Below are 13,751 nucleotides of genomic sequence, written 5' to 3'. Positions count from 1 at the left end.
GAAACCACAGTTTCCAATGGGATATAGTGGGTAAGTTTTTTGCTATTAGGCCAGTCAAGTGTTGGGACAAGTTGTTGGGAGAGGTTGTGTGGTCTGTATGCTTGGAGGTGTTTGTAAGACCAAACTGGATAAAGACCTGAGCAATCTGATCTGACCTCTGAGCTGGCCCTACTTTGGGCAGGAGGTTGAATTAGAGACCTCCAGAGGTCTCTCCCAATTAATGACTTTGTGAAGAGCTTTCAGAATAGGAATCTGCTTCCAATCTGACCCACACTGCAGTGTACAGCTTGATGAGGGATGGATGGAATACCTTGTAAGTGACAGAGCCTTCTTCAGCCTTATTTCTACATCTTTCCCCAGGATCTAGATAATCCATCAAAAGGGAAACTTGAGATCTCCTTCTGCCGTGTGGCTTGGTCCTTCTTAATCTAGTAAAATACAGTGGCTTCTCCTGCAAACCTGATAGAGCAGTATTCCAGGGACTACTGTGGTTTCCTCTGCACCAGTAAATTAAAATTTCCTGGGAATGTCCCTAGGCACAGAGACCAACTGGTGGGAAACAATCTATGTCCGTGCTATTAAACTCTCTCAGCCTGCAGAAGAGGGTAGCTGCAGGCAAACTGCCTCTTGGGAGTGGTCCCTGGGATGCTCCAACTCTTGCAATGTGCCTTCAGAGTGTTTGGTGAAGTGATCGCTGGCATGGGCCAAGGACATGCTGTGACCATTCTAGTGCTTAGACATATATAATACTAGTGCATTCTAGTACCTGGCAATGTTCCAAATTTCTGCTTAGTTTGCTGTACAATTGTAGCTTCCTTGCACTGCAATCATTAAGGGGGCCACAGTGCCATGAATGTGTGGGTTTGAGGGTGTGAGAAACAGTGAAGCACTCTCCAAAATATGTGGGAACCTCTGCCATACAAAATAGTGAAACCAGATGGAATTTCATCTGTTGATACGGAGCTAATATGATGCCAATTTATGTGGAAGGTTTCTGCAGCGTGTAGTAAAAACCTGAGAAAAATAACAATTGCTTATGTCAGCTGTTTTGCTCTAGAATAGATGTAATGCCTTCATCAAGAAGGAAGACGCTTGGGGTTTTTTTGAGGATGAAGTAGTACTTCCCTCATAAATAACATTTCAGGAGGGAAAGGCAAGAATGGAGAAAGGCAGAATTTTTATCTTAAACTTGATTTTTGAGATTGGTGATCTTATTTTTATACTGACTGATGTAACTGGCAAGATTTCTTGGCTTCCATGGTACTCTGTAATTTTTCTAGCTTCCTAGAGTTTGCTGTTACAAAAGCAACTTCTGCTTTCACATTGTCATCACTGTATTGTGCAAGTCTAGTGTACGCATTTTATTACCACACCCAGGGATGTCATGGTTACTGTTGAATGATTTCCCTGGAGATAATAGTGGCACAGCTTTAAAAAATCAAGAGCACTCACTGATTGACTTAAGAAATAAAAATGGTATAATGCTTTCCAGATTCCAGCCTGTAACAATACTTTCTTTGTATAAGTGTCAGCATCATTCATTTGTAGGTCATATTCTTTAACCCTGTACATGAATTTTCATTAACGTTTTCCTCTTTTAAATTCATAGGTATTTTCATAGTGAAAACTTATTTTTTATCAAAGTATTGATTTTTGGTACAGAGTCTGTGCATATGTGGAGTAGAAGAGGTAGCTGATACTTAACTGGTAGTAGCAAGGCTGATTCTGGAAATCACAGCAAGAGTTCCAGCTCTCAGCTGAGAAAAGAACGTTGCTGTGTCTTACACTGCCTATTGTAATACAAGCATGAAAGGGACATCTTACTTTTGAATTAATGTAACGTTCAGTGTTGACCTGTATGTTATGGTTAATCTTTAACTCTGATGAAGAATTTACTTTCTGTACCGGCCATAGGCAAGATCATCAGTAGGTGACTTCAAGATAGGTTAGCTGATAGCTTTCAATATCTCATCCTAGCAAGATTTTCTAGGTATAAATTTGTGCAAGTGTTGAAAAATAAATGACTAAAGCATTTGTTTTAGTTTGGCTCTTGAGGTTATTAAGATGGCTTTTTGAGTATTGAAAACACATGGTTTCAGACTGTGGGGTTTTTGTTAATAAAAAACATCCTGACGGGTCCTCCATCCTCCCTAGTTCCCAAAGACCCAGTTGAACTGGCTTTGATAGGTAGCATGGAAAGACCAAGCTCTAGTAAGACTGAGCTCTGTCATGGAAATACCTGTCCTAGTGTAGCTCCCTTCTAGTGTAGCAAAGGCATTGAGAGATGCTGAGGATAGGAAGTGACAAAAGAATCTGTTATATGGGTCTGCAGGGCTTTCCTGCTTCAGCGCAGGGGTCACATCTGCTATGACAAACTGCAGGTCATGATAAAGACAGAGAGAGACTCACAGCTGCTCCACACTGGTGGGCTGCTGTGGAATATTTTCCCCCCCTCAAATTCTTCATTAGTATTTCCCTCGTGAAAGACATTTGCTTAGACAATACCTTGCAGGAGGCAGCATCTATCTGCAGAAACGTAGGCATTACTAACCACGCTAACCCAACTGGTTGTTAACACAGTTTGAAATACTGTGATTAGAAGCAGAGCGCAAGGATCTCCGAGTCCTACTCTGAAGGCGTAGGAAAAGTGGAAGATTCTGTTACAGGCTGTACATTGACTCGTACAATTAAAACTCCATCAATTAGTTCACACACTAGGAATGTTTTAGTTTCAAAATCAGACCTAAGTACCTCAAAGTGTACTCTCTGTAAAAAATTATTTGTTAAATCTTTTCAAAATAGAGAAGGAAAAAGCAAAATATTATAGGCTAGGATTTAAGTATGTAATATAAATAGGAGAGAGAGAGAGAATGCCACTATATAGCTGCTATAGCCTGCCAGGACAAGAAAGGACAAAATCTTTCTGTCTAAATAATTTTTTTTTTTTCCTAGCTTGGTGAAGTGTGGAATTCCTTATATATATTTTGGATAACAAATACTGTTAGAAAGGATTGTCAGGTTACTTAAGTAATACAGACAGAAATTCTGGCCAGCAATGCAGACACAAAGAGAGTGTCCAGCGTGATTTTTTTTTTTTTAGACTGATAAGTCATAATGAAAAATTGTTGATTTGGAAATCAGCTTGCTGTTAGTATCTTGCTACAGATTATGCCTCAGAAAAGAGAGCATGCAGACATTTCTGTGTAAGTGGCTCCTCCTTTCATTGCATAAACTTTTGGTGCTTATTGCTTTAAATATGATAACTCTAATTTCTAAGGGAATGTAGTAATGCAAAGATTATTTATCGTATATATGCAAAGTTAAAATTCACCATCTCTATAGAATAAAGTAATTTTCATGTAGTTTTAGAGTTGTCTATTAAAAATGTGTTGGCTCTATTAAAAATGTGTTGGCTTATATTTTAATAACCTTTTTTTCCTGTGTGAAGCATCTTCCTGTAAACATCAGTAACTAGTAGAAGAATTACTTGAGAAGCTTTTCAGTTTACTTCCAAAATATTTTTTGTCTTATGGTTGAGATCACCTCTTTCTTCATCTGTGGAAGACAGTGGGCAGGGAGAGAGGTGATGGGAAAATGACAGTTTTGTCATAAGCTTATAATTCTTGTTTTTATTTCTAAGCTTAAAATACTGGCCTAATTGATAAGTGCTGAGTGTGGTTTCTGATTAAGGGAACACAACTTTCCAAATGGTTCTGCATTCATCTTCATGTGTCTTTAAAACACAACAATTTTAAAAAAAAAAAAAGCAACAAACAATAAAACTGATGTTGAAGAGGAGCAGTGTATCAGTCACAGTCAGTCTGTTGTTGGCTGGGACCTCTAGCAGATCTGCTCATCCTCTGTATAAATGAAGTGTTTAGTGCTTCACTGTTTTACATAATATATTCTTGAATGATCTGAAAGAGGAAGTAGAAAGCACGTTAATTACATCTGCAAATGAGACGAAGCTAGAAAGCTGCAGCAGGTGGAAGAATGGCAGGAGATATAAATTTATCCAGAGATTAGCAATGTGCAGGTATTTACAAAATAAGGCTCACCTTGGAAATGTTATCCAAATCATAGACATGTTATATGTAAAATTAGCTTAGTGAAGTATTAATGTTGGGCTTTCACTCATGCAGTAAGCAAGATCTATTTATCTTAACACCCCACTCAGTTAACTGTTTCTTACGGTATCCTAGTCTTTAACCGCTGCTACTGAATATTTGTAGAATTGTTTCCAGTTTCACTACTGTGGTTTTGGTGATGAATGAAAAATAACTGCACTGTTCCAGAGAAGGGCCACAATGATCATAGGACTTAGAAGCCTGCCATATGAGGAAAGGCTGAGAGAATAGGGGTTGTTCAGCCTTGAGAAAAGAAGGCTCAGGGAAGACCTTATCACCATGTTCTGGTATTCAAAGGGCGGCTCCAAAGAAGACAGACACCCTTTTTACAAGGAGTCACATGGAAAAGCGGAGGTGTAATGGGTACAAGTTGCTCGTGGGGAGATTCTGGTGGGACACAAGAGGAAAATTTTTCACACTGTTAACAGTCAGCTGCTGGAATAATCTCCCAAGGAAAGTGTTGGATTCCCCAACATTGGACACTCTTAAGATTCAGCTGGACAGGGTGCTGGACCGTCTTGCCTACACCATGCTTTTGACAGGGAAGGTTGGATCAGATGATCCTTGGGGTCCCTTCCAACCTGATATTCTATAATTGTGTGATTTCTTGGTTTAATTGTAAGCAAAAAACAAGCAATATGTGGAAAAAACAATGCCTCCTTTTTTATGACACCACCCACCCTAACGTTCAATTTTTATAGAATTCTGTCTTAATCAGTGCTGCAAATTACATGTCTGTCCTAAATTCAGAATCCTTGGATCTAAAATTGTGCTGGTTTGTGCATCTGCTCCTTTACCAGTTTGCTTTCCAGCTTGAAATGCGAGAGGACTCCAGAGCAAAACTGTCCTGAGATTTTATTTTCTTTGTCGTTTTCTGAATGGCTCGTGTTTTGCCATGATGCTTTGAAAATGACATGGATCTGGCTGCCTTTATGGCTTTTCAGTCTGTCAGCACTGGGCTTTTTACAGGGGTGAATGCCAATCAGTTGTAATTTGCTTAGATAACAGTGTTACTATTGTTAGTGCTAACATTTCTGTTTGTTACGTAGGCGGTGTAGTAGCTTTTTGTAACAATCTCATGTTGAAGAAACAGCCTAAGAAGCTGTTTTGGTAGACTTAATATCTTGTTCTGTGTGAAGGAGGCAAAACAAAACCGTATATCCAGTATCACCTTATTTTTGGCCTAATTAGGGCTGTGGTTAAATGTCCCATGTTTTTTTGCACTAAGGTGCTGGAGATTGTTGCAATGTAATACATATAATTTGCTTCTAAAACTATCGTAAGTTAAGATTAGATGATTGAGGGGTGGTGGGTGGAGGGGGAAGATACAGAATACTTGTTTGGCAGAAGCCCTATGATTTTATTTTTTTTTTCGGTTGATATGTGAACACCTGCTTAATAAATTCAAGCCTCCTGGTCATTGGCTTGCTTTGCTTATCTTTTATGGACTTCCTAGAAATGATTCGCAGATCACAGTGTGTAAGACACAGAAAGCAGTACAGTGAAGTTTGATGTAAAAGAGTACATAACAGTCAATTGCTTTGTATAAAAACGGAATTAAAGACTAAATTAAAGACTAACAGTTACTGTGTTAGGCTTTCAAATGAACACCTAAAAAGATGGCCAACCAAATTCATTTTTTCCTTGTAGCAGTGTGGCAAATCTGTCTGGCTCACATGTTAGCAGCAGCCTATCAGGCTGACATGCGCTTCTTCCTCCGCTCTTTACAGTGTGACCTCTCCCCCTCTCCGTTTTGAGCATTCATCAAAAAAGGTAGCATGCCCAGAATCCTGGTTTGATTTCTTTTGGTGTATCAGCTTTTATAAAAAGGACATTGTTTTTCCTTGCAAATTTTCAGAAATCCTTTCATGGCAGAGGTCTGTGAAGATGAGGATGTATTTTGCAGTTTCAAAACTCCACGTTGTACTAATCGTATCAGTTTATGTTTAAGAGGCTGAACTGGTGTTTGTTTATAATTACAGTTGCTTTTGAAATGTCTACTGGAGGTTTGGCATGATTTTGATTGTGAGTGGAACCAGGCTTTCAGCTGGAATCTATTGTTATTCACTTTAACCTGTTTTGTGTTTATTCATTTTTTATTCCTTTGTGCTGAGTCCACTGTAATTTGGACAATACTTATTTGTCTGATTAAACATATTTACCTATACCTTATCTCTGTTGATTATATTAAAAGAATAAGACAAAAAGATGTACTCTTGCTATTTCCTCCATAGTATAAGATTGTGTTGCTGTTTATCTGTGCTACTGTTCTTCTGTATCTCTGCGGCTAGTATTCAAGTGTGGCATGAATTCTTTATCCATATAGTATGGTGGTGGCTTGCAAGTGATGAAAAACAGTTTCCTTTACGCAAATGACCGTCTTTGTTAATGCTGTCAAACAGCAAGTGTGATATTCAGGGCATACATGTCACCCTGTGCGTTACTGATAATGTAATCTAACTTCCAAAAATAAATTAAATGCATATTTTCATCTATAGCCATCAGATGTATGTAAGCTAAAGGAAAACAACCTGTTAGGGACAGTACATGTGAATTTGGAAGAAAGGTCAGTGGCTAGTTTGAAATTAACCTTTTGGGTTTGCTGCATTTTCTGATAAATTAACCTTGCTGAAGAAGCAGGTGATGGTATCATGTGTTGTTGCAGAGACTTTCACAGATAAAATGTCTAAGTTGAAGGACTATTATTTGTTTCAAACAGTGCCTTAAAAGTCTTTATGAGCAATTTTTACAAGACCCTTTTCAGCAAAACCTTATGTATAGTAGTAGTAAACTTCACTTTTTAAAAAGTGATAACAAATGCTACACTTTTTTTTTTTCCACGAACGTCTTTTATTTAGTTATTTTTCCATGCCCTCACAAGTAAAATAAAGTGAGAAAAATTAATGAAGTGGCAATTCTATTTTTATTTGGTGAGATGCCGTGATACAGACTGAACTCTTCCCTAGCATGTACCTTTTATATTTGTAATTTTTTTCGAAGATGTTATTGCCGTGTGCTCAAGTTAAAAAGAGGAGTAATAGTTCTGTTCATAGGGAAATGCCATAACAGTTATGTCAGTCCTTTTAATAATTACAAGATGTGAGAGAGAACCCCTTCTCTTTCCGTGTACCCCTCACCAACTCGATGTTTCTGCATCCGTTTCCAATCAAAGCCAAATCTTCTTGATACCTCTTTCCTGAAAGATGTGCTTCTGCTGTAGTTTAAGATGGCCAGTGTGCCATCCAGCCCACATAGCTTTTCTCTTTTTTTGCTCCCTCAATTAGTTTTTTTCAAGCCAGGCAAATGGTCGTGCTTCTAGATGTGGAGAGGCATCAGAAAAGCCCCGTATGGCTTCTGTAGGCTCTATAAGCTGTGGAAGTGTGCCTAAAAGGTAGTTCAGATTCCCCATCTACCCATTGCAGAGCACCAGTCAAGTCCTTCATTTCTGGTTTGGTCTTAAGATAATGTGTGTGAACCTTTTCAAGCAGCCTTAATATCCTTCTTCAATTGCCTCAGACTGTCATGTTGAGTATTTTGTATCTTCATCCAGCTTTGCATGATTATAGTTTAGCTGATACTGTTTTGTATATTTGGTTGAGCTATTCCTCTTTTAATGTAATAGAAACAACAGTTTTCAGCTGTTTCTGCCAGAACAGGTAGAACAAATCTGTTCAGACCTCTTGTATATCCTATATAACATCCCCATTGCTGAAGAAATACAGCTGTTCATTGTAGATGCTATCGGTTTATCTCACTGAGTTATCGAGGCTACCTATTTCATTGAAGGACTCCTTTTATTAATAAGAACTTGCTGTCTGAGCCCTGAAGAGGAAAACTTGCGGACTAGTTTTCATCCATCAGGTGCACGCAAGCATTATAGAGAGGTGTCTGTAGTCCTACTTTAAATCAAAGGTAATTAATGTCAACTTGTTTTATCAGTAATGATTATGTAGTTGTGTTGCTGCTGTGGGTACCAGAATTGAGCAGATGGCAAGAACATATTTGCAATACTGTTAATTTTGAGTTCCTGTGATTCTGCATTATGTCAAAAATGCCTTTTATATAAAACTTGTGGTTGCACCTTCACATTACTGACCTCCTCTGATCTGTACAAAAGCAGGTTGTTGCTATATCATGTTACACTTGCTGCATGGCATCTCTTTTCCTCCCCATTAGAAAGTATGTCAGTGCTTACATCCTGTGCCTATTGAAAGACAGGTGACCATTAAGACCTATTAGCTGCATAGATAGTTGGCATGTATGTTATTCCAGATACTCTTGTGACAAATTTATTATATCACTTTGAACTGGAGGACTGTAAGGTATTTCTTAATGCTTATTTGGTACGTGTTCAAGTTTACTGGAGCAAGGTTTTGTGATCTTTCTAGTACAGATGAAGTAACTCATTCTTTCCTTGTGTCCTAGTTTAGACTTGGATCTCTGAAGCTACAAAACGTTTCGAGTCCGGCGGAGGTGGTTAGGGAGCTGATTGGTTACTGCCTGGACTGCCTGGGAAGACTGCAGGCAAAAACCGAGCACCTGCAAAAAGAAAATGAAAGGCTTGTCAGTGACTGGAGTGACGTGGAGAAGCGGTAAGTTTAAAAGTACGTTCACAGGTGATACCTGGGAAACCCACAAATACTTTTATACTGCCAGTGCAAACTTTACTCATGAGCACTTTTGCAGTCATACGCAGAAAGGAGCAACAAATTTTTCTTTTCTTTACAAGTGTTTTGAGTCCATGTATCTACAGCCTATGTAGTTGTGGATCTCCTTCCTATGTCAAAGATACAATTAGTATTGCAAACTTCGCAATTAAAGCATGTTTTAGCTTTATGAAGCAAAAAAAATTAATTACCTCTTTTCTGTGGAAATCTCCCACTTTCTTCCGGAAGCGTTTTCTTTTCCATTATTTCCTATAATTCTTCGGACTAGCAGTTTAAGTTATTTACATTTTCAAGTAGGAAATAAGTTGCCATTGCTTTAATCTGTTTGCCTTGTCAAAGCATCCAGAACTGGAAAACAAGTGTGTTGTTGTAGGAAAAAGTATCATTATTTTATGAGAGATTTTTATAATTTCTGTTGCATTTATATTCTGAATTATATACCACTGCAGTCTGTACTGAAGTCTTCTGTGCTTATTTCAATTACCATAAAATGGTTAGCTCATAAATCAGAGGTTTATCTGGTTTTTCTATAGCTTTATATGAAAAAACACATTTAGGAAGATTGATGAAAGAATGTAGCTAATTGGTGTTAATTTACCTTAATAAAAGAGAGCTAACTTTTGAGAGGAGTTAGTTTTGTTTCCCTCTCATTAAAACGAGCAACAGTTTCTCTTGACAATCTCCCTGACAAGCATATGGCTTTCCTAAAGTAGTGTTTTACTGCTTAAGAGTTTATTGAACAATAGCGTATTGTGTAACCAGTGTGCTGTACTGCATTACATGCTGATGTGTAATAGGCATTAGTGCTTGTATCAATTTCCATGGTGGTGTGGCACTTTTTAAAAGTAACCCCAAAGAAAAAAAAAGAAATCACAGCTGCCTGACAGCCTTTGCTCTCCGAAGCAGTGTATTCAAGCTTTGAGAGCTGGTCGTTTTCTTTAGAATGTTTATATTTTGAATAGCTGAAATATGAATTTTCAAAATAAATACTGAAAGTTGTATGGTCACCAAAATTTGGCCATATCTCCTAAACGGAGAATAAAAATACTTTTAATCTGAACGGTGTTGGTTTTTTGGTTTGCCTTTGTTTTTTTTTTTTTTTTAAATTCTTTTTTGCCACAGCCTAGTCTACCCTGCTGTCTCTTTTTGCTCTTTTGACTCCAAATGCTGAACCTGGAGTTGAGTTTCTTGGAGCTGAACAAAAGCTTTGCCTGTCTTTGTTCAGTAGACAGGATTTCAGGTTTTGCATTCTGTATCACTTGCGGTATTGACTGGTAAAAACCCATCAAATATAGAACATGGTGTCGAGAATTGTGCGTCCTCTTTGCCTGGAGCTAAAGCACATCAGCTCCAGAGTTTCATCCCCTGCAGTTCCCTTTGCTTAAAATCTCTTTCTTCAGGACTCATTAGAATGAAAACATAGCATGCAGACTTCCAAGAGCTGTGTTTGTTCAGTTTAAGCAGGGGGCACTGCATGGAATAATTCAATAATCCCATTTCCATTTCCCTACTTGAATTTTCTTGGCCATCACGAAGACTCTGTGAGCTCTGCTTGCCCCATAGCTCTCTGGGGTCTTTGAGGTGAAAACTTGCTCTGGTTTCCATTCAGTCTGTAAAATGTCAAATAAGTTTAATTCAAGAGACTAAATCTGCTTAGTGAGCAACCCGTAGGCTGAATACCGGCCCTGACCTGCTGCTGGCAATCATCTCAATGTATATGAGATAATCTGCTCAGCTGTAAATAGCATGCTGCTGGCAGCCCTGTGCCAGGTACAGAAATGGTTCCTGCTGCTTCCATCTGCAGTTCAGGTTCACGTAAATGGGAGAGGCAGGAGCAGGCCAAAAAAATCCCTTTAAAGAGAAACCCCTTGCTTGATCAAATTGTTAAATTAGTTATGTACTCTAGTCTGAGATGTTGAGAGTGTTTCTGGTTGAAGCTCCCTTAATTTTCATCATCTTACTTATTATGATGACCTAAGCGTAGGATTTTACCTGGCTAGACGTTTCCCTGCTTTTAGGAAATGATCCTTACATAGGTGACATCAGTGTAAGTGTTATTGGCTAGCTAGACCATTCAGCACTTGATCTAAAAACATAAAATAAAAATTACTAAGGCACTATCTGGCAAGATCTAAATAGAGAGGCTGTGGAAATTTTCAAAAGGATTAGTCTGAAAATGTTGCAAGTGGATACCTGGGGGTGAGTGTGTGTGTGTCTGTGTGTGTGTGCGCGCGCATGTGGGTGCACCTCAGGGATGGATCAGTTAAAATACCAGACCAGAATAGCTATTGTTTTTATTTCATATAGATAATTAAGATGGTAAATGTAAAGTAATAATAATATGTAGCAAGATAATTCCTTTGCCAATAAAACACAAGTTAAATATCTGATTTGGGTGTGGTGAGTATTTTGTATCAAACATCCGAAGTCAGTGTAGACAAGCCAAAATCACAACAGCTGCTAATTTATGTTGTGGTCAACTACAATGATAGTATATTTAAACCACAAACAGCTTATAAAAATGCAGGGTAGGTAGTTTGGTGCTTGAAACTGACTCTTCAGCATTAGCTCATCAAAATTCAATACCATTGCCAATGTTGGGGGAAGGGTGAATCTGAAATGTAATAAAGCGGTACTGTGAGACCAGTAATTATTTTAGAGCACTAAGGACAAGGATAAATAGCAGACATTGAATTTTTTTCTTTCTAGTATTGGAGTGTGGAAAATGTATAAATGCCATTAAGTTACATAGTTCATGTTAACCTCTGTGAAGCGTGTATGATTGCTCTACATTTAGGCAGTGCTTAAGAACTGGACAGTTACCTTATTTTCTCAATTGCTAATCATAACCATTCCTAATACTAGCTGCTTTCAGTAGGCTGTGCAAGCTTTTTGATGGCTATCAACTTGTGCATGTCTGGCACATTAAAAGCATTGCACTTACGTAACAGAGAGATCTAAGAATATAGAAATTGGAAAGCACGTGCAAGTAAGACCTGCAGCACTCTAGCCCTTAACTTTCATTTATTTTCATTGTACTTGAAAGTTGTCTTTGAGATGAACAACTTCTTTATTTGGCCTGGGGAGATGGCATTTTAGTGAGAGAAGTCACATACAGGCACAAGCATGTGACAAATTGCAATTAATGTTTGTATTTGTAACTGATGAGGTATTGGAATGAAACCAAGCCAGCTTTGCTTAGTGGTCACGTAGTTCAGGTAATGCATGCCTGAGTGAATCCTAAAGGCTATGCAGAGTTACCAGAGCCACCCCAGACACATAGACATTCTGCACAATTAATGCATCCCTCTTCCCAAGCAGCAGAGGACTGTTGCTTTTTACTATTCCTCTTTTAAGTATCATCGTATTCCATGTAATATTTTTATAGACAGTATATTTTAAAAGGCTTATAACTTGCAAATATAGCATTAATGTAATACTACTTTACACTGATTTAGTATTATGCAAAATTAATGTCTGGAGAATGTATTTATATATGGATGACTTTAAACAACAGGAAAAAATCAAAACCAGTGTTCATATAAATGAAAATGATCATATAAGATTAACTGATGTCATACTACTAATTGATTTTGCCTGCAGAGAAGAGTAAATATTCTAATCTCTGCATATAGTCAGTATGTATATTTCGAGATGCTAATATTTTGCTCCAGAGGCTGAAGAAATGGGGTAGGCTTGCTGTAGGTTCCTGTACTGTGCTTCCTAAAGTCCAGACAGCATCAGCTTTACTTCATTGAGAGTTTAGAGTTATGGGGATTTTCATCAGTGGCTGTCTTTACAGGATTCACTGTAGTTATCTTATATGGGCCTCAAGGGCCTCACTGAAGCTATCTTATATGACACCTTTTTGGCCAAGTCAGCAAAATCTCTCAATGTAACTATTTAAACCAGCCTCAGCTGCTCTGACACAAACCAGTCCTTTGGCAAAACAAAAGCGCAGTAGTAAGTACTTTCTTTAGTTAATATAGTTTCGTTTGTCGGAGAGGAGACTTTTCTGTAGGATTTGATACAGTCAGGATTACCAGATTTTACACAAAATCCTTGCTTTCCATTTTTATGTAGATGTTTCAAGCGTGTAAATGGCAATTTACCCAAGAGCTGTATTTATTTTTTTTTCATTTTTTTTTTTAAATGGCTGAGTTCTACTTGTTAAGTGGAAGGCAATTCCTTTCCTTTCCTTTCTGCTTCCACACACTTCTGAACCCTGTATTAGGGTTTATGATTCTTTGTGAATTGTCTGTTTGTTCCCCACTAAACAGTTAACTTTCCTTTTGTAAGTGGAAAGTCTCTTGGTAGTTGATTAGTACGTATGATCTTTCATTTAGGAATTATTGAACCGGTCTATATGGTAATGATGTTCTCCTATTTGCATTTAAATTAGATGAATTATTTATCAACTACCAAGCATATCCCTAAAGCATTGCACAGTAGACTTAATACTTCATGAGATTATTTTCGATTGTCTTTCCCCTTACATCATATGTGATCTAGGAACAAAGTAATCAGTATTTACAGAGGAAGTCTGTTGAAATTTCTTACCTTACAAATTAATATTTTAAAAATCTGTTACATGTTTGGATTTAATAACAAAAGAAGTCTTCTAAAGTTTTGTACCAACCTTGTGCAGGTTGGTGAAAAGAATGTTGTTCATAAGTTATGACTGTTTGCTTTAATACTGTAATTACTATGATCACTAAGATTATAAAGATGTTTGATTGTTATGAATACAGCTATTGAAAGGTTTGTAGTTCAACCCAAGGACTAAAAAGTGATGAAATACAAGAAGTAAATATAGGATTGCATTTGCTATAAGTCACTTAGTTTATTGTGTTTGCTTATATTTGCTTTGCTTACGAGACAGTATGCATCCATATCCTTAATTTTGTATTTCTATTGTGCTTCCTTTTATTGACATTGACCTACCTACAGGTGCACA

The 13,751-nt window shown here is 37.7% G+C and overlaps 1 protein-coding gene across 1 annotated transcript in view; it reads left to right on the top strand.

Annotated features, from left to right (window-relative positions):
* XRCC4 (X-ray repair cross complementing 4) overlaps positions 1 to 13,751 on the top strand; it is a 182,672-nt gene that overhangs the window by 69,463 nt on the left and 99,458 nt on the right. Inside the window, exon 4 of the mRNA XM_086479703.1 lies at positions 8,553 to 8,719. Coding sequence (XP_086335829.1) covers positions 8,553 to 8,719 — 167 coding nt within the window. The remainder of the gene's footprint in view (positions 1 to 8,552; positions 8,720 to 13,751) is intronic.

This window comes from Leptosomus discolor, chromosome Z, assembly GCF_034619465.1.
Source record: "Leptosomus discolor isolate bLepDis1 chromosome Z, bLepDis1.hap2, whole genome shotgun sequence".
Lineage (NCBI taxonomy): Eukaryota > Metazoa > Chordata > Aves > Leptosomiformes > Leptosomidae > Leptosomus > Leptosomus discolor.
The sequence above is the reverse complement of the archived record's forward strand: the minus strand, read 5'-3'. Positions and strand labels throughout refer to the sequence as shown.